General features: G+C 44.6%; 2 protein-coding genes across 7 annotated transcripts in view; one reads left to right on the top strand and one right to left on the bottom strand.

Annotated features, from left to right (window-relative positions):
* The window catches only part of baiap2a (BAR/IMD domain containing adaptor protein 2a), a 50394-nt gene extending 39136 nt beyond the window's left edge, over positions 1-11258 (top strand). For 2 of the 5 annotated variants that reach the window (XM_044051411.1, XM_044051415.1), the window contains 8 exons: positions 1490-1642; positions 3807-4049; positions 4485-4716; positions 4879-5080; positions 5196-5264; positions 5358-5514; positions 5686-5723; positions 7402-8031. In XM_044051411.1, the coding sequence (XP_043907346.1) occupies positions 1490-1642; positions 3807-4049; positions 4485-4716; positions 4879-5080; positions 5196-5264; positions 5358-5514; positions 5686-5723; positions 7402-7486 (1179 nt within the window). In that variant the 3' untranslated portion in view covers positions 7487-8031. Of the gene's footprint in view, positions 1-1489; positions 1643-3806; positions 4050-4484; positions 4717-4878; positions 5081-5195; positions 5265-5357; positions 5515-5685; positions 5724-7114; positions 8032-9407; positions 9451-9901 lie in introns of those variants that run through there. The other 3 variants (XM_044051414.1, XM_044051412.1, XM_044051413.1) reach the window with 3 other exon arrangements.
* A 111-nt stretch (positions 11259-11369) lies between these two features.
* aatka (apoptosis-associated tyrosine kinase a) overlaps positions 11370-24076 on the bottom strand; it is a 29653-nt gene continuing 16946 nt past the window's right edge. Inside the window, exons 4-15 of one of the 2 annotated variants that reach the window (XM_044051408.1) lie at positions 23761-23893; positions 20486-20565; positions 19939-20057; positions 19717-19804; positions 19484-19617; positions 18822-18906; positions 18609-18730; positions 17760-17909; positions 13704-17103; positions 13440-13620; positions 13151-13354; positions 11370-12907 (exon numbers count right to left, since the gene is read on the bottom strand). In XM_044051408.1, coding sequence (XP_043907343.1) covers positions 12894-12907; positions 13151-13354; positions 13440-13620; positions 13704-17103; positions 17760-17909; positions 18609-18730; positions 18822-18906; positions 19484-19617; positions 19717-19804; positions 19939-20057; positions 20486-20565; positions 23761-23893 — 4710 coding nt within the window. In that variant the 3' untranslated portion in view covers positions 11370-12893. Of the gene's footprint in view, positions 12908-13150; positions 13355-13439; positions 13621-13703; positions 17104-17759; positions 17910-18608; positions 18731-18821; positions 18907-19483; positions 19618-19716; positions 19805-19938; positions 20058-20485; positions 20566-20815; positions 21885-23760; positions 23894-24076 lie in introns of those variants that run through there. The other variant, XM_044051410.1, reaches the window with a different exon arrangement.

Below are 24076 nucleotides of genomic sequence, written 5' to 3'. Positions count from 1 at the left end.
TTCAGTCATTGAGAAACTAATCAACAGATGCATTGACAGTGAAACTGATCATTACTTACAGCCCTAATGACATGTATGGTTATTTGATTCAACTCCCCTCCGGACTTCAAACTTGTCAATACTCTGAAGAAAAGTTTAGTCTCAATCAAATCAATACAAGTTTTTTCTAGGTCAGTGTTTTTCAGCAGATTTTCCAGCCCTGAAATCTGAGTCAGCCGTGCTATTTTGAGTCGACAATGTCGAAAACCTTCAGCCACCATTTTGCAAACTCTGCTTTTTACACTGTGCACTGTGTCCAACGTGTACCACCACTCCAAAAAATACAAAAACCAAACCCTTAAATATGAAGAAATATCCCTTACATTTCAGTTGAGTCCACACAATGCGGTCCTCAGTTTAGTGGTATTTAGATCTTGTGTTGCTTAGGGACATTCCTGCGACGCACACAGGAAGTGTTTGATTTCATGTCGGGACAGAAGGAAGCAACAGCAGCGTTACACGAGTAAAGTGAGATGCGTATGACGAGTATGACTGTAAACAACACAAAAAAGCTTTAGGAGTGAATTCTACTGATCAAAAACACCGCAGTCGTTCAGCACTTTGATGGGATAAATGCTTCTTTCCCCCACACCTGCACCTGTGCTGCTAGAGTATACACATCCCTTCTATTCACAAAGACCAAACCGAGGCAAAATAATAATACCAACAACAACAAACGTCACCGAGAGTTACACACGGCAGGTTTTAAATGCCACTTTGTCTTCAAATGAAGACTTCCTGTAGCTTCTCTCCAGCGCCGCCGACCTGTGTTGGTGTTCCCTCGTGACATTTCCCATTTTGTAGAGAGCTCACGCTAAGACAAACTGACGGCTTCTGTTTATCGTTGTTTCCCACTCGAGGAAAGGGATTAGAGTGGGCCCTCTCTCTGTGAGCACTTCCTCCTCCACATGGCGGGATCTTCAGTTATAATCGCCTCGTCGCAGAGACACTCTGCGGGGAAAATACTGGCTGGCGAAGGTTACTGCGGAAGACTCCTCTATCTGTTTAACTGTTACTGCCAGGGTGCACTTAGCCTCTAATTGCTCCAGTGGAGCTGTACGCTGATTGACAGGACGAGACTGTGCTGTACTGAGAAGCCCGGAGGTTTGAATTTGACTAATTGCGTTATTTAAAAAAGGACTTGTTGATGTTGGACGGTTGCTTGGACCCTTTCCTCGTCGGACCGCCTGTCCATTGGTTTTGCCAAAAAATATACAGTATATAATAACTCCCCCCCGTGAGTATCCAGCGACAGCCTAATATTTCACTATTCCTCAATTTTAATTCTTAAACTGACTATGAATCTGGACTGATTTAAAAAATGTTTGGTTGGTTGTGGACCTCGGGGGATTTTAAGATTTCAGTCATGTCCACTGATGCTGTCAACACGTCCATTATGTGTAACAAATGTGTCCAGTTGTTAACTTGCACTCTACGTCTTTCCTTCCAGTATGTGGAGACCATCAGCAGTAAGCAGACCGAGCTGGACACCTTCATCGCTGAGGGATACAAGACGGCCTTGTCCGAGGAGCGTCGCAGGTACTGCTTCCTGGTGGACCGCCAGTGTGCCGTGGCGAAGAACAGCAGTGCCTACCATGGCAAGGTAAGTCTCCAAGTGCTGCCGTGGTGACCCCCACGACGATTACAACCGGGACGTTAGTGTGTCGGCGATGAATAAGGAGCGAGGAGAGAAAAGGGTGTATTAGTAAATGTTACATTACAGCGCTGCCATTTAGATGTTCACACTGAATGAGTAGTTCAAGTTTAGTTACCTGCTACATTATGACTGTGCCTGTGTGCTTTGGTGATTGACAGAGCTGGAGACATGAGATCTAACCCGTCATGATAATTTGATTTAAATGCTGTTAAACCGTGTGGTGAACAGCAGGTAAAATCAGATAGACGGGACATACTGGACATTGTCACCATTTTGAAACATTTTGAATTGGATGAACCTGTTTAATATGGGCTGAAATTGAATTTGAATCATTTATATTTGAATTTATATTGTTTAATTTGGACAATTCAAATTCAGATAACTAAATTAAATTCTAGTTTGCGCAGATACACAGGTGTCCCGTTCGGCTAATCAGCACCTACATTTTTGAGCACGTAACACAGTTACATTATACATTACATTACATTACATGTCCTTTAGCAGACGCTTTTATCCAATGCGACTTACAATGGAATAGAGTACAATCAGCCAGGGTGTGTTCTCAAAAACGTAGGTGCTGATTGGCCGAAGAAGAGCCCTTGATTGAATTGTGAGAAGTGAATGTGGAAATAATATATTTTGTCAATGCAATGATTCAAATTAAACAATACAACTTCAAATTATGTGGCTATTTAAATTCAAATTTGGTTTCTGGTGGCATATTTCAGCCCATAGTTTAACAGCAGAACACACTGACTGTTGACTGAATGACTCTACACCAGAAGGTGATTGACAATCATTTTTTAGTGATTATGTCCAGAATAAGAAGTTCTTCTTAGTTTGGCAGGTCAGTTTCTAAAACTTCTAATCTTATTGTGTTATATTGGACTGATTCTAGGAGAAAGCCACTCCCCCACGTCTGTTGTATATGCAAATCGTTTGCTATAGACCGTTGTTCAGCGTATCAGGAGATGTATAATTCAAAGTCACAATAGCTTTTTACCATTCATAGGGGCCTTGTCATTTTAAAAATTCATTAAGCCTGCAGACAATGCCCAGCTGACAGACATCTGAAGCTGCAATCCGTCAGTGCACCTTTGAACGTCTCCACCTTGTTGTGTGGAGATGTGAGAACTGCCTCGCTCAGTCGGTTCGCTCATAAATGACTAACCGGGGGAAAGAGGCGCCACATTGCTTTAAAAAAAAAAATCTACAGGTACGGTGAATTTAAATCAAGGCTCGGTGCAAAGAACGAGGAGACGGCTCTCTCAACCATGCTCTGTAATGAGCACACACACGTGCACAGTTCAGACACATGTGTGCGTGCTACACACGGATCTCAAAAATCTCGGGTAATGGACTCTTGCAGTCTCGTGGGATTACGGGTGGGTGTGAACTGCCAGCCTGAAGATGTGGCTGGATGAGAACTCTGTGTGTGTGTGGGTACCCTTTCATGTGTATGTTCTTTTTTTCCCCAACATGGAGTCTAGTCATTAATCAGGATGGGGGAGTGCGTGGGAAGAGCTCACCTTCAGCAAACTGAAGAACCCTCTCCCAGAGGATCGGTAGTGTGTCCAAGAGAGAAAGAGAGATGGTCCGAGCTGCGGATTAGCATATTCAGTCTGTTCTGTAATGTGCATGTTCGTTTGTGGACATTTGTATCACGATAAAGCTCTGCTACGGCCATGTCCAAAGGCTGTGAGACGGGTTGTTGTGCAAGTCTGGTTCGTCCCTGTAGCTCACCCACGCAACACATTATCATGGCCGTGCAACGGGGTCAAGTGGTCAAGGACGTTTAGTGACAAACGCACTTTTCAGAAGATGTTATGGAAATTCAAGGTTGTAGCAAAGCAACCCGCGTCCTGAATGCTATATAGGACCCAGGAGCAGTGTGCGATGTGAGGGAAAGAAAAAAAGAACTAAAGAATCAAACACTAAAGAATCAAACACTACATCAACAAGTAAATAAAGATGTAAAATTGCTCGACTGAGCTTTTTCCCGTCGTCTCATTTCAGCCACATAATCAACTCTCCTGTGCATTTTTTATGTCCATGTCATTCGTTTTTTTTTGTGTCATTTATTTCTTCCATTCTTCCGTCTTTGTTCCAGGGCAAAGACCTTCTGACCCAGAAGATTCCAGTGTGGCAACAGGCCTGCTCAGACCCCAACAAGCTGCCCGAGAGGGCCATGCTCCTCGCCCAACAGATGGGCTCTGCCGCCCTCGGGGGCACGAGCCCGCTGCATACATCCAAATCCAACCTGGTCATCTCTGACCCCATCCCTGGAGCCCAGCCTCTTCCTGTGCCGCCAGAGCTGGCCGTCTTCATGAGTGGTGGCCTTGGACACTCTGGGGTGAGCGCAGGAAGTCAGGGCTCAACATTTGCCACGAGTCTTAATAATTGTTTGCCATTCATGGTGGTTTTACGTAGTCAATGTTGTTGTATTATATGGGAATTCGGGTGATTATTTGTCAATCCATGAGACGACTTTGAGTATATGCTTCATTCTTTCTTACAGAAATCTGAGTACTTTGTGTGTTTTGTAGCAAGGGAACAAACAGCCGTCTGTCCATAAAGAGACAAATCAGAGAGATGTCTCTCTCGTCTCCGTTTAAAGATGCCACTCAAGTTAATGAGTGATGAACTCTCACAGGACTTTATCTCCCCAAGTCTGCTGCAAAGTTATAATGTGTCTTTTTTTTTTTTTTTTAATAAAGATTATCTAGTATGAACACAACAGATGCTGATTATAATTTTAATACTGCATCTGTCCGCTTGTTAATTCCAGCGGCTGATGGGCCCTGATGGTATGTCCATGGTCAATGGGACAACAGGAGTCCACGGAGAGGAATATTGGACAGATGGGGGGACGATGTCTGTGTCTCAAGTCAGGCCTTCATCCCCTCAGACCCAGGCACAGGGCCAGGCCCAGTCCCAGCCTCAGAGACAGGTCAGCGATGTCTACTCCAATACCCTCCCAGTTCGCAGGCCTGCCCCCGCTAAGAATAAGAACCCCGTGGGTAAGCTATCCAGAGAGGAAGTCATAAAAGATGATTTCAAATTTAAGATAAGGCTGCTGACTGACTGCATATCACCTTTCATTTATTCAGAGCTTTTATGACTCCTCTCATAACGATAATCCTGTCTTTCATCATTGTCTGCCTGTCTGTGAATATCTTCAGGTGAGACACGGACCCTACCCAGATCCAGTTCCATGGCGGCGGGCCTGGAGAAGAACGGCCGCTCCCGCGTCCAGGCCATCTTCTCCCACGCCGCCGGCGACAACAACACCCTGCTCAGCTTTGCCGAGGGCGACGTCATCACCCTGCTCGTGCCCGAAGCCCGTGACGGCTGGCACTATGGAGAGAATGAGAAGAACAAGATGTAAGTCGCTCAATTCATGTATTCATGTACGCTGGGAGGTGGGATGAATGCTCCTCCCTCATGTAGACGGAGCGGAAGTGGAATCCATGTTTGACAAGGTCTCCTCTCTTCTCAGGCGTGGCTGGTTCCCGTTCTCCTACACGCGCGTGCTGCCCGAGAGCGACAGTGAGAAGCTCAAAGTGAAGTATGCTGTCGTTTTAACACAATCCGTGTCCGAAAGTCCAACAAGTGCAAATGAGTGCACGCCTGAGGCCTTTTGTTTTCTTAACCTTCCCAGTTTGCACCATGGGAAAAGTAGCAGCACGGGGAACTTGTTGGAGAACGACGGGTCGCTGCCCACACCCGACTACGGCCTGACTGCTCGACTGCTGGCACAGAGTCTAGCGCAGACCCGTCCGCGCCCCTACAGCATGGCAGCAGGCTTTGCCACGCAGGTATGAACAGTATACGTCACAGTTTTCTCCAAAAAGTTCCAATCACTCTGTGACCAGAAGGAAGGAAACCCTGCAGTCACTCGCAATGTATTCTCAGTTTCTGCTGCCACCTAGTGTCTCTGTGTGTACTCGCGGCTCACAAAGTAAAGCAAATTACCTTCTTGTTTCCAGCCTGCCATTGAGGATTATGACGGCCGCTTTGCCACAAGGTAAGTGCATTTTCTGCTGTTTTAAAGAAATGTCTGACACTGTATGACTGCTGCTGCCTAAAACTCCACATGGATAGTTTAGCGGGAGTGCTAAAAAAAACAAAAACAAGAATGCCTTTCATCTGAGCTCCTGCATGTGCAAGCTTGGACACAAAAGAGACAGTTTACAGTCTATGTCTCATATAAGTAGGTTTTTATTGTACAGTGTGCTCCTAAAACATTTGTGCACATGCTATACTTAAACAGAAAATCAATATGAATATGAAGAAGTGCTTTTTGTTGTTGTTTGGTGGAGCCTGTCAAAGTACACAAAAGCAAATAGTAAGCAGTGATGAGATGATGAACAGAAAACCATGTTTATCTGATTTATCAGAGTAGTTGGCCTCTCTCTTCATCAAATCATCAATTTGCCAACTTACTCGCTAGAGTGTTAAAAAATCCCCACCTTGCCGTATGTATGCAGAGTTTCCTTTGAATATTGTTTACCGTCTTCTTTGCTCTTTTGTCTTTGCTCTTCTGTACTTTTTTATCATCATTATTGTTATTATTATTATTATTATTACTACTTTTATTATTATTATCTAGTCTAGATTGGAGTCAGTGTTTCAGTCTGAAGTCAGATTCCTCTTGGCCCAGTTGTACTTGTAACTGTAATCCTATCAAGTCCTTGCTGACTCACCAGGGTTTTGTGAGGTTAGGATTAGGATTTATCCTGTGTCCGTTTCCGTCCAATCTGAGTGTACATTATTGTGTATTGTGTATTTTAATTGTGTGTGCCTGTGGAATAGAGGCAGCGTGTGTGTGTGTGTGTGTGTGTGTGTGTGAGAGAGTGTGAGAGAATCGTGTCGTGACAGTAGAAATCACGCTGACTTGCATCAATCATCGCTGTCCTCCAGTCTGGGGCCTTGGGCGCCAGTATCAAGCTTTATTCTTCACGTCTCCTCTGAGTGTGTGTGTGTGTGTGTGTGTGTGTTTTCTGTATCAGTATTTTTTTGAGACGACACTGTCCTGCAGGGTGTATTCACCCCCCCCCCAAAAAAAACACTAATCTAACATCTCTTCAGCTAAGGAGATGACTTGATGATTTTCTCATCAACAGTAACTCATTTGTAGCATTTGTTGACTAAATTGTTTCACATTGGGAAACATAGTAATCCAAGCGCTAAACCTGTGTGGATGAACCACGTTGATGAGGGAATTGGAAGTCCAATCTGCCTGATCACGGCGGGTGTGTTTGGAGATGTCGGTGTAGGTGGGGTGACGCAGGTTTCTGGACCCCCACCTACACGTCTCCCAAACTCTACTCTGCCCCCTTGTGCCTGTCTTGTCTTTCTCCATTTCTCTCTGAGTGTGTCCGACCTGGCAAGCTTCCTTCTCTCTTTGTTCTACAGTGACAGTCCTGATGGCAAATTGATTTCGACTGTGTGAGAACAGACATACAGACAGACACAGACAGCTCCGGATAGCACAGGGGCCTCTTCCTTCCCATCTTTCCCTCCTCTTAGCCTCCCTCCTGTCCACTTATCTCCACCTCTCCTCCTGCCTCCACACACACCCCTTCTCCAAGTGGAAGAGGCCAGTTTCATCCCTCCTTTCTGTCCTCTCTTCCTCCTCGGGTCCCTCCTTTCCTCCTTGCGTCCCTCCTGGGTGCTGCTGCTGGTGGTGTCGGTGTGGACAGTAGCGGATGGTGGGTGGAGGATTGCGTTGAGCGAGAGAGCCAGAGCGGGGCCTACCTGCTCGGCATGCAGCGATATGGACTCTGAATACTGTATCTCTGATCACAGTCCACCGTCCCGGACTGATCGCTCAAGAGACTGCCTTTGCTACTGCTCGTCTTTCATGCATGTACATGGTTGTGTCATGTTGTCATTTTGACATGTTCATGTACTTGTACAAGTGCCAAAAGACTTAAATGTCATTGTACTAAAGCCACTGGCTGAATGGCCTTTTAAGCACACATGGGCCCCGTGTTCTTGAGTTCCCACCAAACACACATACAGTACACATGCTTAAAACAAACAAACAAACAAACAAACAAACAAACAAAAAAAGCTTTGTTTCACAGTAAGGTTGTGCAGCAGATTACCGTTTCTGTTCGGAGAGATCCCGCGGGTGGCGCTGTGCTTCCTTGTGTCAGTACTAGACTTGATTTTCTGTCCAGAGAGTGTGTGTGTGTGTGTGTGTGTGTCTGTGTGTCATATCTGCCTTACTTTGCTTTATTTTCTATCAAAACACATCATTTACATGCAACAAAGCAAGTTTTCTAATGAAGCTTCAAGAATATACAGTATATATATATATACGTATATATATATATATATATATATATATATATATATATATATATATATATATATATATATATATATATATATATATATACATATATATCTCTATGACAACATAATATATAAAATTTTTTTCCATCAGTCTGCCAAATGACACTGTATTATCATCACAAAAACCAAGTTTTATTCCAAATTTTACTTAAACTTTACACGCTCAGCCCCGTGGAAAACATGGATGAACTTACTGCCAGAGAATCAAGGTACAGAAAGCGTCGCTCCAGTTACCTTCAGTTTGGTGTTTTCCAGCAGCCACAGTGCGGTCGAAGGGGTTTTTGAATCTTCTGTCGAGTATCCCCCCAATAACGGCTGTGAATTAGTTTTAGGTCCAATAACTACCGCGGCTTTTTGAAGTTCTCAGTGTTATTTATGATTGTATTCCCTGAGTGGCGATGTGTTTATTTTGTTTTTTTTTGTTTTGGTCTATTTCTTTTAAAACAAACAAAAAAAAAAACGTATTGTCCATGTATAAAAGAAAAAAAAAAAAAGAAGATATTTGCAGAAACATTGAGAAACTACTCCTAAGTTGAAGTGTTTATTATATGCATGCTGTGGAGGGGAAACTAGAAAAAATGTGATTACTTAAAAATTGACCCTGAATGTATGGTGACTTTTTACAAAGGTATTCTGAATAAAAACATATCTCTATATATTAATAAACAGTCTGGTCTGACGAGAAATCTGTTCTGTCGGTGACGATGGCATTTTCTTATTGAATATCTCTTGTTTTCGAATATTCCAAAGCCTCCTAAACCCGCTCACACCCTCCCTGCCTCGCTGAAAAGGTTTAAATTGTGTTTCCCTGTTTTCAGAACTGCCACCTTTTTGTGTGTCTTTCCAAACCACAGCTGTGTCCTGAGCATGCGTTTTCATCCTTTACCCCTCCTCCAGTAACACTCATACCTGCTGTGTTGCTCTGTCACTCAAAAAGAAAAACAGACAGAAAAACAGAACGACTGTGCGCGTGTTTGGTGTGTAATTGCAAGTGTTGCCTGCCTGCTTACCTTTTTTGGTTTGGATCTTTTTGTGGTTGAGTTGTATCTGGGTTGTGTGAATAACTCGTGTTCAGCAGCGGGAGCCTCCGCACACACCTGCCTGTTGAATGCGTTGCACTTGAAACTAAAGCATTAGCTCATATGGTCGTTTAGATTTTTAAGGACCATACAGTACTGTACATGGCATGTTGAGCATGAAGTGTGCACTTTTGTTTCCCCATCCCATGGAGTTATTATTATTATTATTATTAATATTATTATCACCAGACTAACCAGCTAAATGTGACCCATGCATGATCTGAGAGATGAACCATTCAAACCCAAAGGTTCTCTTTACCTTCCAGTTTGGGTCCAGAATTGTCCCGGTTCTGAGGGAACAGGACCTCCGTAAGTCACCAGCTTCCACTGCCTTTCAGCCAAACAGTCTTTTTTTTTTCTTTTCTCTCTTACTGCCTGGTTCTCTGTGCTGTCATTGGCTGTCTGGCTGTAATAGGTTGCTGGGAATCACGAGTCTTTTCTGTCCTCTGGCCTCCGTGGACGTTGGCAGTACTTTGCTCCACCTGCCCACTCGGCCACTGGTTGCAAAAGAATTACTCATGCTTTTTCTTTTTTCGGTGTAAGACAAAGAAATATATATGCACTAACACTGCATGCGTTGCTGTTTATTCTTATTATTTTACTACATGCTTGCTGAAACTCGATACATTCCACCAAACTTTAAGGAGGCAGATTTCTCTGGGTGTGGTTAGAGCATAGACCATATGTCTATAGACTAAACTGTGTTCTGCCTTCAGCCTAATTATCACTGTTCCTTGCCCCACCCCTCCTCTCCCCACAGTGACCGTTCCCTGGAGGTCTACCTCCGGCCCACCTTCACTGATGACCGATCTGCACCCATCTTCTACTAGCGGCCTGCGGTCCCCCTTTCTGTGGTCACTTATTTACAAAAGAGGTGCAAACGCTGACATGCTTAAGCCCCGGGTAAAGAAAAAGTAAAAATCACCTCACAGGGCCGTGTTACTCTTCTAAGAAACTAGTTCATTTACCGAGGAAATTCACTCACAGGGCTTCCAGGTAATTCTTGTGATGTTTTTGCTTTGACGCCTCCACAAACACTGAATGTCCAAACCTGAACATATGAGTGTAAAGTGCGGCCGTAGAGTTTTTAAATATTTAGATCTCACTGGTTGTGGATAAGGTATGGCTTATAGGTTTTCCTAGTGATGATGTTGCGTTACTGTTATTATTTATCTGCACTTCTACTGTGGGATTTCTTTTGTTTTGTTCCTTTCTTTCTCAACACTGTATATTACATTTGAGGATCATTCGCGTTAACGAGCAGTCGAGGCGCTCTCAATCTAAGATGGTCGGCTGTAGTTTTCAGTGAATCACTGTAATCGACACTGATGACACAACGTTGAAGCTAAAAGGAGACGGTTGCTTGGTAAGCTGTAATTCTGCTTTTGCTGAGTGACATAGCACTATACAGTACCGTGTGCTTTCTAGTTTTGAAACAGTACACCCAGCATTTCAAAGTGGGAACTGTGCCTTTTCTTTCTTCTTTTTCCTTTTTTTTCTTTCCCATTTTTATGTAAACAATAGGCTCCATGCAGGATTGGGTTAATCACATGGACACTGGGATTATCTCCCACCTTTTTGTTTTGCTTGTAAATTCACTTTTCAGAAATACAGTGCATACCTAGTGTGTTTTTTTTGTTTTTAAAAAAATATATATTTAGCTTTAAGGGAGTGGTAGTTTATCAGATAAGGCACAGTATTATAGCTTTGGATCTTTCTCAGTATTATACACTCATCTGGGAGGAGAGCTGGAGGAAGAGGTATTTATACGCACGCGTGTGTGTGCGTGTGTGTGCGTGTGTGTGTGTGTGTGGAGACAGCCGTGGAAATATGTATGCGATGGAAGTGCGAGAGTGTGTGAGGATGGGAAAAGTGAGTTCCTCTTAGCCAGCAGTCACAAAACAATGGATGAGTCTTTTACACTGAGGGATATGATCATGCTTTTTATTACACAGCACCGAGTTTCCAATGCATTTTTTTTTTAACAACTTTTATATAGCTTTAATTTTTTGTCCATTTCTCACCTCTTGTCCCCTTGTTTGTATTATATCTGTACTGTACAGAAAGTGCATCTAAATTATCCTGTCCAAAATAAATCTAAATGGGCACAAACATCACACTTGTATGTGTTGTGTCATATTTTTGTGTTTTATTTATGTATTGTTTTGCGTGTGTGTGTGTCCTTGTTTGACATCAATACATGGAAATAGATGACAGACACAAGAAGGGAAAAAGTATTTGAATTTATTCATTTGGGATAGTACAATAGCCATAAGTGGGGTGGAAACAGCAATGATGTTACTACTGGTGCATAGAACAGCCCACCTCACCTTCTCTAAAATGCATCTGCCACTTTATCGCCAATGGGCTTTGTAATATCTCTTTGGCAAATTTGAGCGAGTGTCACCCTGGATTGCATCTTTTCAAATGCTTGTACAAAAATACCAGTGGGTTTTTCATTTATTTTATTTTTTGTTGTCTCTTCTTGCAGAATTTAAAAGGCAAAGTGAGAGGAGACAGGATTGGCACGTTCAGCTTGAGAGGAATAGAGATGGGGAAGGAGCTTTCAATACAGCAGTAGTAATTCAATTCAAGCTACCTGCTACATGTTGATATAACATTCATACAATAATATGAGATTTGTCCTCCTTTTTTTTTTGTTGTTTTTTTTTTGTTTGTTTTGTGCACCTCAAACCCCGGCACACGACTGCAATAGAATACATCATGTAGGAGATTGTGGAGGATGACAAAAACTTGACATTCAACACTTATGACCGTCAACGTTCACATGACACAACTCTGGTGTCACACTATTGCTGATGAAATGCAACCGAAACGAAGCTGAGGTGTGACGTGGAATTTAAGTGTAGCCTGTCGTCGGCACTGTGGACACGAACGGGCGGGGGGTTGGGGGAACTCACATGGTTTAGATTTTTCATTCCAGGGCGGGGAGATGCTAAGTGGCTCCTACAAATAATGGCTAAATGGTTTTCAACAAAGTGCTTCAGACCGATTCAAACGACACGACTGTGTTTCAGAAGTGAGCGGTGGTTATGACCAAGGAGTGACAACAGCTTGATTTCATGTAACACAGTTCGCCGTATTCACTATTCGATACACCTCGGCATGGGGGGACAAATTAGGCTGCAGCACCGCCACCCACACACCTTTTTATAAAGAGTTGGATTTGACTTTAAAACACAAAAGCATCTTTGTGCATCCGTCATGAAGCACTGTTTCCTGGCTTCAAACACGTGGAAGTTGTAACAGTCTTTAAAAATGCCAGATTTACGTTAAGCACATAGACCAAGGCAGCCAATGAGAGGAGCAGCTATGAAGCCCGTCATGTTGTGATTTCTTTCTTTCTTTATTACTTAATTTTTTTTTCTCACAAATTAAATGGCCTGTAAGGTGACCGACAAACGCCGTCACATTTTCTTCATGATGTTTTACAGCAAACGATATGATCGGATATTCCGTCTGTTCTCGTGGTTGCCATACCAGCAGCAATCTCTCCGTCATCGTCACAGAATTAAAAGAAAGGAGTAAGTGTGCAAATCATCAAGAGGGGTTCACGACAGTACGAGGCACTGTTTCAGAAAGGGTCACTGCAGTCAGATGCCCCGAACATCAATAAAAATAAAACTCTGTCAAACATCTGAATATAATAATGCTGCTTTTCTGTGTTTGAGAAGGATCCGGACTCTCTCTCTCATCCAGTCAGCGCCACGGAGTTCTCAGTGTTTTGGACTTTATTCATCTTCCCCTGTTGGAAAAAGGTGGTGTTAAATTTACAGTACTTTTATTTCTCAACTCCTCACCTTGTATGTTGCAAACACTCAAATGTACACTGCTTATGTCTGTCGCTCGGCGTTAGTAACACACAGATATTCATTTCTATTTTACACCAAAATACTTGTGCAGTGGTTTTTAAAGGAACTAAGAATTAGCTTGTGTCACTAATTATACTTCATTAATTAAAATGATGTGTGAAAATGTTTGTACAGACCTGTTGCAGAGCTTATGTGGGAGTCCGAGACATGTGTGATAGAGAATCGTGAGACCATGAACCGGTTAAGTGCTACAGCAGCAGGTTTGGGATCCTCGGGACTGTTGGAGGTGGATGTGGGTGAGGACTGGGGCTCGGGGATGACGTCAGGTGAAGATGGACGGGGCTCAAACGAAAGTTCTTCTTTCCATTCATAACTTCCGTCTGAAAGCCCACACAGTCACAGTTACATATGGTATGCGATGCCAGATCACGTCAACGTTCTATGTAAAAAAAAAAAACACCTCACCCTCTTCTGACTTGATTCCATCTGTTTGTTCAGAAACGCGTAACGATTCACAGACTTCACCTTCAAGGTCAGCGTCAGGTTGCGGCCGGTGGTCGGAGGTGTTTGCCTCTGAAGATTCCTGCTCACTGGACTCTGTTCCTGTGGCGAAGGTGAAGTCAGCCAGCTCTCCTGTGGGACTCTCCTGGAAGTCAAAAACAAACATGTTATTACTAATATTTATCAAATGATGCATATTGCATAGATCTGACTTCTCACATGTCATACCTGGTCAAAAAGGAACACCGTAACATCGTCAAAGAAGGACACCACTTTTTTCTTCCTCTCCAACTCATCGCAGAAGGACTGGGTGAGCAGGGTGGGCATCTTGAGAAGACTGCGGAGGTGTCTGGCCCTGCTGCAGTCACTTACCACCACTGGCACTGTGGTAAAATCCTCCTCACTCTCCTCGCTGTCTTCATCTTGGATGTTGTAGGTCCTCAGCTCTTCATCAGACTCGCTGTCGTCGGAGTCATCCTCATCCTCCGCCTCCTCCAGTGGAGCTCTCACATCTTCTCCACACAGCTCCAGCAATGATGAGGAAGACGAAAGGTCAACGGGGCCGTTAGATTCTTCACATAAACTGTCCTGCGAGTCGCATTCCTCTGCGTCGATATCCTCAAAGTCATCTTCCCTTATTCCCACACTGTCCCTTCTGTCCTCCTCCATATGATTGAATTCAGGCAGCTCCTCCTCCTCTGTGGATAAAACACCGTTGTCATTTTCTTCGTGAACCTCGTCTATGCAGTCCGTCAAGGTGGAGTCAGAGTTCAAAGACTGGAAAGAGGAGCAATCTTCTGCTCTCCTGCTGCCTTCCTCGCGGTTAGCTGAGGCTTCCTGGACAGCAGAAGATGGTTCAGACGTGATGGAGGAACTGAGTTCTGAAGGAGGTTCCTCTCCTGAGTGCTCCGTCTCCAGTCCCAGGTCATCCTCTGCAGGGGCCGACTCTTTGGTCAGACAGCCACCCATCTGCGGGGGAAATGGTGATAGCATGGACAAACCAGGAGTGGGGAGGGAAGTGGTTGAACTGTGGTCACCTTCTGAGAGATTGACCACAACGGAACCATTTTTGTTTTTCAGATTTGTTAAATGTTCCCCATTATTTAATGGTCTGCTCATTGAATTATCACCTCGAAAGGAGTCCAGTTTCTCAGCAGTGAAGACATGGTGCGGTGAACCTACAAAGAACGTACTGCCTTCCTCTTGAGGGCTCTTCTCATTTTCAACATCATAGTCAGAGAAATAGGCCGAGTCCCTGTAGGGGTTCTTATCAATCAGACTTTTTAAATGTAGCTCTGAGGTGTTGGTGGAAGTGCAGACACCCTGGCCTAAACCCACCTGCAGAATAATTTCAGGTTCTCCACCCAGCCTAGGGCTCCCCTCTCCACCCCGAGTATCCCCAAGCTCCTTGAAGATAAATTCTGGAGATTCATTGTTCTCCGTGTCATAGCCACTGTCCAAGGATTTGGGCAAGATGGGGGTATTAAAGGGATCAGGGCTGAAGGCCTGATCACAAGCGCTGGCCATCGATGAGGACAGGTTAAAGGTATCTATAGAGTCAGATGTTCCCCCTGGATTCTTCAGTGGACTCAACTCTTCCTCCTCTACTTCAGCGTAATCTAAATTGAAGTCAGCAAAGATACCTGATGTAATATCGGTCATGTCATCATCATCATCCTCACTGTAGTCACCGATCTCAATCAGACTCATGCCGGATTCTCTTGCCCCCACGTTCCTCTCCAGTGCTCTGCTACTCTCTGACCTCTCTGGACAGCTTAACCTTTTGTCTCCGAGACAAACAGATATTCCCGATGAAACCCCGTCCCAGATGTTCCCTCTGTGCTTGCCTGACAAGGCTCCTGTTTGACCTATCTGAGGATCCTTGAAAGAAGATGGGGATTTTATAAAGCTTGTCTCTGGTATCATCTTAGGCTCAGAGTACAGTCTCTCTCCATGAAGCAATGATTGCTTTCCATATTTTCCCTCCACTTTTCCACCGTCTGTGCTCCTGGAATTAATACTTGAGCTGGTATGAGACTCAAATTTTATTAGATTTTCTGCAGTTGAGTTCATCTCCACTTGAGTAGCAGCTTCCTCTCTTTCTTTGTGAGATAAGTGAATGTATGAGCTTAATTCCATGAGCTCACTACCAGCATCATAACCACTGTCTCCTCTTTCTCCCTCCACGTTGCCAGGCGAAATGGAGCCGTTGAAGGTTTCGGTGGTGGCTTTGGTTAAAGACCTTAATTCTGTTGTGTTAGAATGATCAATTCTATAGTGAAGGTCAAGATAGGTGTCCGGCCCACTGCCCGCTGTCTGTCTGCTCTCAAACGTCAGACTATTATTGTTTGCCGAGCGGTTTGACGTCCAGTTAGTGGCATCTCCCTCAGAGAAAAGGTCGTCCTCAATGTCTTCACCTCTCAGGTGGCCCACCAGCAGGCCATCGTCCGTTCCTACGTCAATACTAATGTGGTTAACAATAGGTAGTGTCTTTCTGAGGGGCCCCATCATATTATGACAACTGTCACTGACTGTGCTACGCCCCGTGCTTGCTTCCAGGTAGGGATCACAGAAGCCTAAACTGGGGCTGCTCACTGCTTGTGACAAACTGCACGTGTTTTCCAAACACCCTACCGAATAGACGAGGTTTGACCGGGACTCTGGTGACGAGTCGTGTTCAGACAGACAGGACTGGTGGCATGTCTTGTATGCTGAGGTTTGTTCACAGTATATTGTGCCGTCCTGATTTGGTGAGAAGCAGTTCATGGGGCTGGTTCTGGAAGCCTGTCTCAACAGCGGATCTATGGTTAGTTGAACAGTTGGACTTGAATCGGAGTCGTAGGCAGCATATTTGGTGTTGTCGGCAGTCGACCAGTAAGCACGGGGCTGTGCCATGGACGAAGCAGTCCGACTCTCGGAGGACAACCTGCTGTTGCTCGCCTCCAGTCCCGGGCTGTAGTCCACAACACTGTCATCCAAGTTAATGTTACATTCTACCGGTTCCTCTATGCGGATATAGTACTCGCTGCTGACCGAGGGGCTGTGGGCACTCAGCACTGGGACTACACCCGGGTGTTCAGGTTCATAATAGGACAGAGAGATACCTGAGGTCAGGCTGTCAGTCTTGCAGCCCCCTGAGGTGCTTCCTTTGCTTGAGTAGTAAATATCCTGGTAATGTGGGTTCCCCTGCCCCAGTGGCCCACTGGTGGAGGACGAGCAGTACGGCTGCTCAGCTCGAGCCTGCTCCCACTTGTACTCAAAGTTGAGACCGTGGCTGGTCTCTGTGACAGTCAATAGGTCGTCCCCTGTGTCTGAGTGGAAGCTGTCAGAAAAGTGTTCCAGGAGGGGGAAGGAGGATGACGCAGAGGAGGCCAGCTCCACTGCCTGACTTGGGTCTGTACCAGAGTTGTCTGCTGGTGCAGTTGTAGGGGTCAGGACTAGGGCTGTGGATGTAGCTGTGTGGGAGGTACTACCCTGCAGGTTGGGTCTCAAGGCATCCCAGCGTTGTTCAAAGTCCTCTTCAGCTTCACTGGAGCCTTTGGCACACAGGTATGTGACCAGAAGGTGAACTTCTTCACTGCTGGGTCTAAGCTCTGGCTGCAGCCAGCAGAATTGCATCACCTCATACCTGGACAGAAAGGAGAGAGAGAGAGAGAGAACCAGAAAAGGCAAGGAACATGTTAGAAGAGAACGTTGTATATAATCAGACACTTATTTATAGCTGAGTTTTAGCTTTTTAATTAAAGATGAGAGAAAGGGTAAATAATTGATTTTAGACGAGCTATTAGGTAACATCAAAGAGAACCTTTGAAGACAACACTTTCCGACACTGACTTGTCCATTAACACCATTGTTTATTTTACTTTTGCCAGTTAAATTGAGAGCCCATGATAGAAGTGCAGTGCTGTTGCTGACACGCTATGTTGACACTATGTGAGTGTGTGTGTGTCTTCAGTGTTCGCAATCAAAAAAAAAAAGTGACAAATTAATAAATAAAAACAGTATTTGGCGAGCCTCCCCCCCTAAAAGATGAACGAGGTCATACAACCCCTGATCTTTACCAGGGGGATCATAAAGAGTAGTGAGAGTATTGATCGTCTGCTCTTCCTATAGCACAGAGAAATATTGCTACAGTAGACTAGTGCACTACTCTAAGCAGAAATAGCAGAAAAATGTTTATTATGTAGCATCAATATATATATAACATTCGCAGTGTTCAGTCTGTGCATGTGTGTGTCAAGTATTTTTCCCTCCTAGGTGTGTGGGCAGGTTACCGTGTCTTACCAGCGCTCAGCCAGTTGGAATTGGAGGTGAGGTTTGGGTAGTTTGAGCTGCTGTTCCTTTACAACATATGTCAGCACCTGTCTATCAGAGTAGTGTCTGTACGGTTGGTTTCCCAACTCAAAAAGCTCCCACATAGTCACCCCCAGTGACCTGCAGCAAGAAAAACACATCATTAAGTGTGCTCACCACTCATCTCTCTCTGTCCACGGCCTTGTTCCACACAAGGTGTTCGTTCCATAGCACTTGTTAGATGACAGGCATTAATCCACACACAAATAAATGTGTTACTCTGGGAATCTAGTCTAGATCAATCAAAACAATTCAAGTTAATTATCTCCATTAAAGCATTTCTATTACTTGATAAATGTAACCCTGAGTCTTTCTTAAACATACAGTATATAGAGAGGGTATAAGAATATGCAATATAGAGCGTCTTATATCCTTTTTTTCCAGCACAAACTAGGCAATCTGATGACAAAAAAGAATACATTTTCACCAACTATAACACACCTGAGCAAAAAGTACGAAAAATGTTTAAAAACGGATTGAATTTGTGAAATTTGGAAATACATCACAGTTCAAAGTCCATTCGGCTCGTTTTTATGAACAAAAACAAAAGAAAATAAGTCCATTTTGTGACTTCTGCACAATTATTGCTACTTTATATCACTACTAAAAATGTGATATAAAATGAATCATAACTTTGACTCAACAACACACAAAAAAAAAATCTTTAAAGCCTGAATATGTGACCTATAAACATGTCCATATAAGGAGTTGCATATTATTCCCACTCATACTAAGGGTTAATGTTGGTATATTTCCTGTGTGACCCTTGGACTATCTCACCATATGTTGCTGCTCTTGGTTTGGTCAACAACCAGCAGGTTTCCGTGGACTTCGTCGATGAGCTCCGGTGCAATCCAGCGTAGGGCCACCCAAATCTGGTCTTGTGTGACATAGTAGTCTTCCTACAGAACAAAAACGAGAGTACTAATGAGGTCATAAAGTCAATTTAGACGTTATCGAGACATGATTAAAAAAAAGAAAAGTCGGTCTGACCTTGTATCGGCTGTGAGAAAGGCCATAGTCTCCGATCTTAACGGACATTTCTGAGGTTAGCAGGCAGTTTCGCAAAGCCAGGTCACTGTCAGCAGGAAAGTAACACAGAGGTTAACTTTTTCTAAACCAATGCATGATTTGTGCATAAAGAACTTTACACCATATTGGCTACAGGAAGCCAGGTTTTCATTCATTTGTTTTTTAAACACAGTCTTCCTGCCGTGTTGCCATATTTTGTTCAGTAAATCACAGAATTGTTGTAATTCTAACACGGCAATTTTAGTGTACAATAGAGTGTGGTATTGAATGTGTCCATACAGTGTTTTGACATTACTGACGTTATAAATACAGATGAACTCAAGTCACGTCTTTCATCTCACTTACTCCACAAACCTGTCAGGGTCTTGTTGCTATGGCAGCCACCACACGGCTGAGAGAGAGAGAGAGAGGGGGAGAGAGAGAGAGCGAGAGGGGCTCACCCCCGGCAACAAAATCACTGATGCTGGAGTTTGTGATAATCACTCAGGCAGCACCAGGATGTTGTTACAGGGAGAGACCAGCAGGGGGCAGACAGACCATTCAGGTGCAGTCTTGGTTTACAGGGCACTGACATGACTCAGAGTGATGAAGTTAAATAAAGCTGGAGCGACCGATTGCTGTACCTGTGTGTAAAGTTGTGTTTGTGGAGGTGCAGAAGCCCCGAGGCAACGTCACAAGCCATTCGCTGGAGGATCAACGGGTCTGGACTCTCAGAATCAGCTATCCTGCAACTGCGGAGGTAAGTCTTCAGATCACCCTGAGAGGTGGCAAAAAAAAAAATTAAAATGAATACAGCAAACAAAGTAGTGTGCTATAGTTCTGTTATAATGTGACTTCAAAAGACATTGTCTCGCACCAAAGGGCAAAACTCCATGACCAGAAGATAAGGAGTAACCTCCGAGCACTGTGCCAGACACTGCAGGAGGGCAGGGTGCTGGAGTGTCCTGGAACGGGACACAGGATTTCAGTAAGTATGAATGCACCATTGCTGTAAATATTACAAATAATCAGACTGAAGATTTTAAGTATTTGACTCATTGACTTCAGGGGCTGTGGTGTGTGCCCACAGCAAACTGACCGGTACGGCTGGACCTCCTCCAAGAACTGCATCTGGTCCTGGACACTGGCACTGGCCTTCAGCTCCTTCACCACAACCTGGGTAATACTGAGACCTGCGTTGACCTCGCCCAGCAAGACCTAGTAAGTATACATAGGGGGAAAAATGGTATTAAAGCAAACTTTGTACCAAATGTGGACGTTTGCAGCAGCTCCGTGCGGAAAGAAAAAAAGGGAAAGTGAAAACATACAATGAAACGAGTTGCCTGAGCATTGTAGCCGCGCGAACTGTACAGTAAATGGTAAAGAATCTACTGTGACTGTGAATTTCAACTCCTCTCCCATGGAATCAACACCCTGAAACAAGTGCCAAAGACTTAGCCTCACTGGAATGAGATCATCATCATCACATTAACCTCGCATTCCACACAGAGCAGAAAAGAACATCAGAGTACGTTTAGCACAGTTAGGACAGATGCAGCTGAGGCAAATACAAGCAGCGATGAGGAGTACAACTGTTTCAGATGTTGTGTGTAAGGAAGGAAAAAAACAAAAACTGCATCGCTTACTTTTCCAAACCAACCATGTCCAATTTCCTTTAGGTAGAGAAGACTATGGCGGCCAAGGTCTGATGATTTTAGCAGCTGGACTGGAAGGAAACAGAAAGAGAGACATCAGGTCACTTTTTAGACAGGAAAGAAAAAAAGACTTGTTGGATAAAGATGGCATTTCTAAAAAAAAAGAAAAAAAAGATAGTGAGGACAGACAAAAAACCCTCTTGGCCAAACATTTTCCTGCTTAAAAAAATCTCAATCAAGATCTCAAGCTGCAGCACACATTTCATTACAAGCACAACACTCGTCTACAAATCGTTCCAAGTTGTGCAAAAATGCAAATACCTCCATGAATCCTCATCTTTCAAGAATGGAGCCAACGACGATGATACTGATGATGATGATGATGGTGGAGCAGCGGAGCGGCCAGCCACTCTGAGCGCTGTGACAAGGACCGAGAGTCCCAGTCCCGGGCGGGGGTATAGAACTGCTCCAGAGTGTGAGAACCAAGAGCCCATGGCCCCGGCCCCAACCCCGGGCGTCTTAGCCTCATTGTGTGTGTGTATGGGAGAGGCACGGCAGGATTTAACCCCAAGCCCTCACACAGCTGAACAAGCTCGCAGTGCTGCAACTCCCCGACTACACCAAGCTCATCTTCCAGCTGGGACACACAAACACACATAGTGTCCTCGTCTCCAGCTCTCCAGCTGTCAGGCAAACACCGAAATCCTTGGCTCCAATACGGACCATATTTAAATCTACACCGAAGGCGGCGAGCTGGGAGCTTCATCGCTGCTTCGGGATTCGGTGGAGCAGATCGGCCGGTGAGCGATGTTCTAGCCCGAGCACTTGAGGTTGTACTGGTCATGCATCACACCTGATGTGACCGCCACGCATGTCGGTGGTGTGCTGTGGTTTGACACGCCAGCTCTGCGCGCAGCTTCAAGACACCCAGTAGTGACATCAGGCCTACATAATGATCCCCTGTCACCCAGGACAGCAGCATTCCTCAGCCAAACAAGACACAAACACTGCTCTGTCAGTCACAGAAAAAGACCTCTGTCATAAACACTCACCAGCCCTATCTGAAGCCACCCCTCCCCACTCTCAGGCCCTGGTGCATGCCACCACCCTTCCCCTCGCTGTCCACCCTCTGTCACAGACCCCTCACTGTATTCTGCCCATAATGTCAGTCCTCCACTGGTGCGTTCCTCGGACGGTTCAGCCTGGCCTTATGCTCACCCACTGACCAGCCGGGCCTAAATCAGGGCCATTGTTGTGCTCACACACTCACTCTATGTCCCCTGGTACCAGTGCACCAAGCACTTACACACACACACTATACAGACACACACAAGGTCCATTCTCCACTGGAAACGATGGGCAGAGGTCGTTGTGAGATAACAGATCCTTTTTTGTTGCAGTCCAACCCACGAACCTCCCCTACTGAAGAGGCAGAGAGAAAGAAATTAAGACGTGGTATTATCCCACATGTGGAATGCGTGAGTGTGCATTCCCGTCCTACTCGTTGCATTCCCAGAGAAGGTGGAAGAGTCCAGCGGGCTGCAGGGTCTGTAGACCCAAAAAAAGAGTTTCTGATACACAGAATCTCTTTTCACGCACTCTCTTTGACGTGTCTCGCTTCTGTGGATTGTTTCAAAAGCTTTGCGTAACCTCTGGAATAAAAGATTAACAGTAACGAGTGAAAAAACAGGGCTGTCGGGTGCGTGATTTGTAGGAGACATTCCTCACGGTTAGACAATCAGCCACACAACTCTCCAACAAGCGATTAATAGCCTCATTCTGTAACCTATCTTAGTGTGAGTGTGTGTGTGTGTGTGTGTGTGGGGGGGGTGACTTAGTCTAAGTCTTATACTGTGTAATACTTGTGATCATTTGTAAGACATGCACATAATTGCACATATAAGTGTGCAGCAGTTAACACAAAATGACTTGTTTTAATGTCATTACATAAGAGAGGAAGAATGACTAATAGACCGTTTCTCACTCGGACTTTTTTTCAGCCTCTCTTCACCATGTATCCGTTCTCTCACCCTGCAACACCTGGACCAATCGAACAGTGGTATCTATGGAGGACAGAGGGGAGGCTGCCGATTGGCCGGGAGCCTGAGGCTGCCTCGTCCAATCATAATTGGAAGTCACATCCTGGGAGGCTGAGCCCCAGTTCACCTCCCTTCTGGCTGAGCAGAATGCAGCACAGACAACCAGTGAGTCATGCAGGGAGAGGCACTTTGAGTATCTGGTAACTAAGATACACACACACACACAAGATCTATATGAACACTCACATTATATCAGACAGATTAAAGAAGAATCTGAAGCACAAAACAAGCTGTGGTGTTGCCAGGAAGAATTATGGAATAAAGGACGTGTCTGTTACTTCGTTATGTAAGCATCGTGTAAAACAGGAACACATGTATATTGTATGGCGTTTAATTAAAGCGCACACACAGCCTCAAACATAATGCATGAACAGTAGGCGAAGGTCAGATTCCTTCCACACTAATGCAGGCCATAGAGTTTTAGATACAATTTATATGCAACACAGCATTGCTGTTGTCTAAGTCTTGTTCCCCTTGTTTACATTTACTTGGTTCTATGCTGCTTCATGTTGGTGTGCTAAAACTTAAAGCTGCTATCTGCAATACTATCAGACCTGTCTGAGGGAGCTTTTGTGAGTATACAGTGGCAGTCATAGATGTATAGTAACGGAGTAGAACTACTTCACTACTGTACTAAATGCTGTAACTGAGTGGAGTATTCTTTTTTTTTTTCCTCCTTCCACTTGTACTTCACCACACCTTCGAATATGAAGAAACATATCAAGGGAACTGAATAAGTACATAACACAATACTTCTACTTCTACGTTCAGCACTTGAATTGTACATATTGCACACAATATGTTGAATACTTTAGTACTTCCACTTAAGTGTGGTGCTTAAAGAACACTTTTTTGATGGAGTTTACCACGCTAAAGAACCAAGTTTTTATCCTGTTTACGGCCGTCTCGCCTAAATGTTTTGACTGTAAAAGGCGTTTGTTTATAGTTCACGCCTGTCTGTCTGTCTGTCTGTCTGTCTGTCTGTCTGCGTTTTCGCAACTTGCCAATATGACCAACAGAGGCCGACGTGAATGGGGTGAAGTCTGCCATCTCTGATTGGCTTGGATTTAAAATGTAAATGATTAAAAAAATAAATAAAAATGTAATATTATTAAACATCCAAGCTGAAGTGTTTTGTGTTGATGAAGTTGATGTGTGATTTCTTACTGGATCTGGCAGGCTGCTTGGAGACGGGGAGCGAGACCTCAGTGAGGGGAAGGATGTAGACCTCGGGGCCGTTCTGGGAGGAGGGCGAGGCCAGTTCTGCACGGTACTCTTCTCCCTCTGTGTTTTCAAACTCCTGGTGCAAAGAGACAGGCTGGGATTAGTCATCCACCCTCGTCCATCCGACCACTGACACAGTGGGAGACAATGGTTCAGCTGTGCACTGAGGCACGCCCACCCAGCCGCGTGTAGGATATATCATATAAATCATGAGCACTGTGGGGTGAATTGTGTGCGTGTCCCAAAACGCCTGCTGTAT

This window comes from Solea senegalensis, linkage group LG19 (genome assembly GCF_019176455.1).
Source record: "Solea senegalensis isolate Sse05_10M linkage group LG19, IFAPA_SoseM_1, whole genome shotgun sequence".
In the NCBI taxonomy this organism is placed as follows: Eukaryota; Metazoa; Chordata; class Actinopteri; order Pleuronectiformes; family Soleidae; genus Solea; species Solea senegalensis.
Note: the sequence above shows the minus strand (reverse complement) of the source record. Positions and strands in the feature narration are given on the sequence as shown.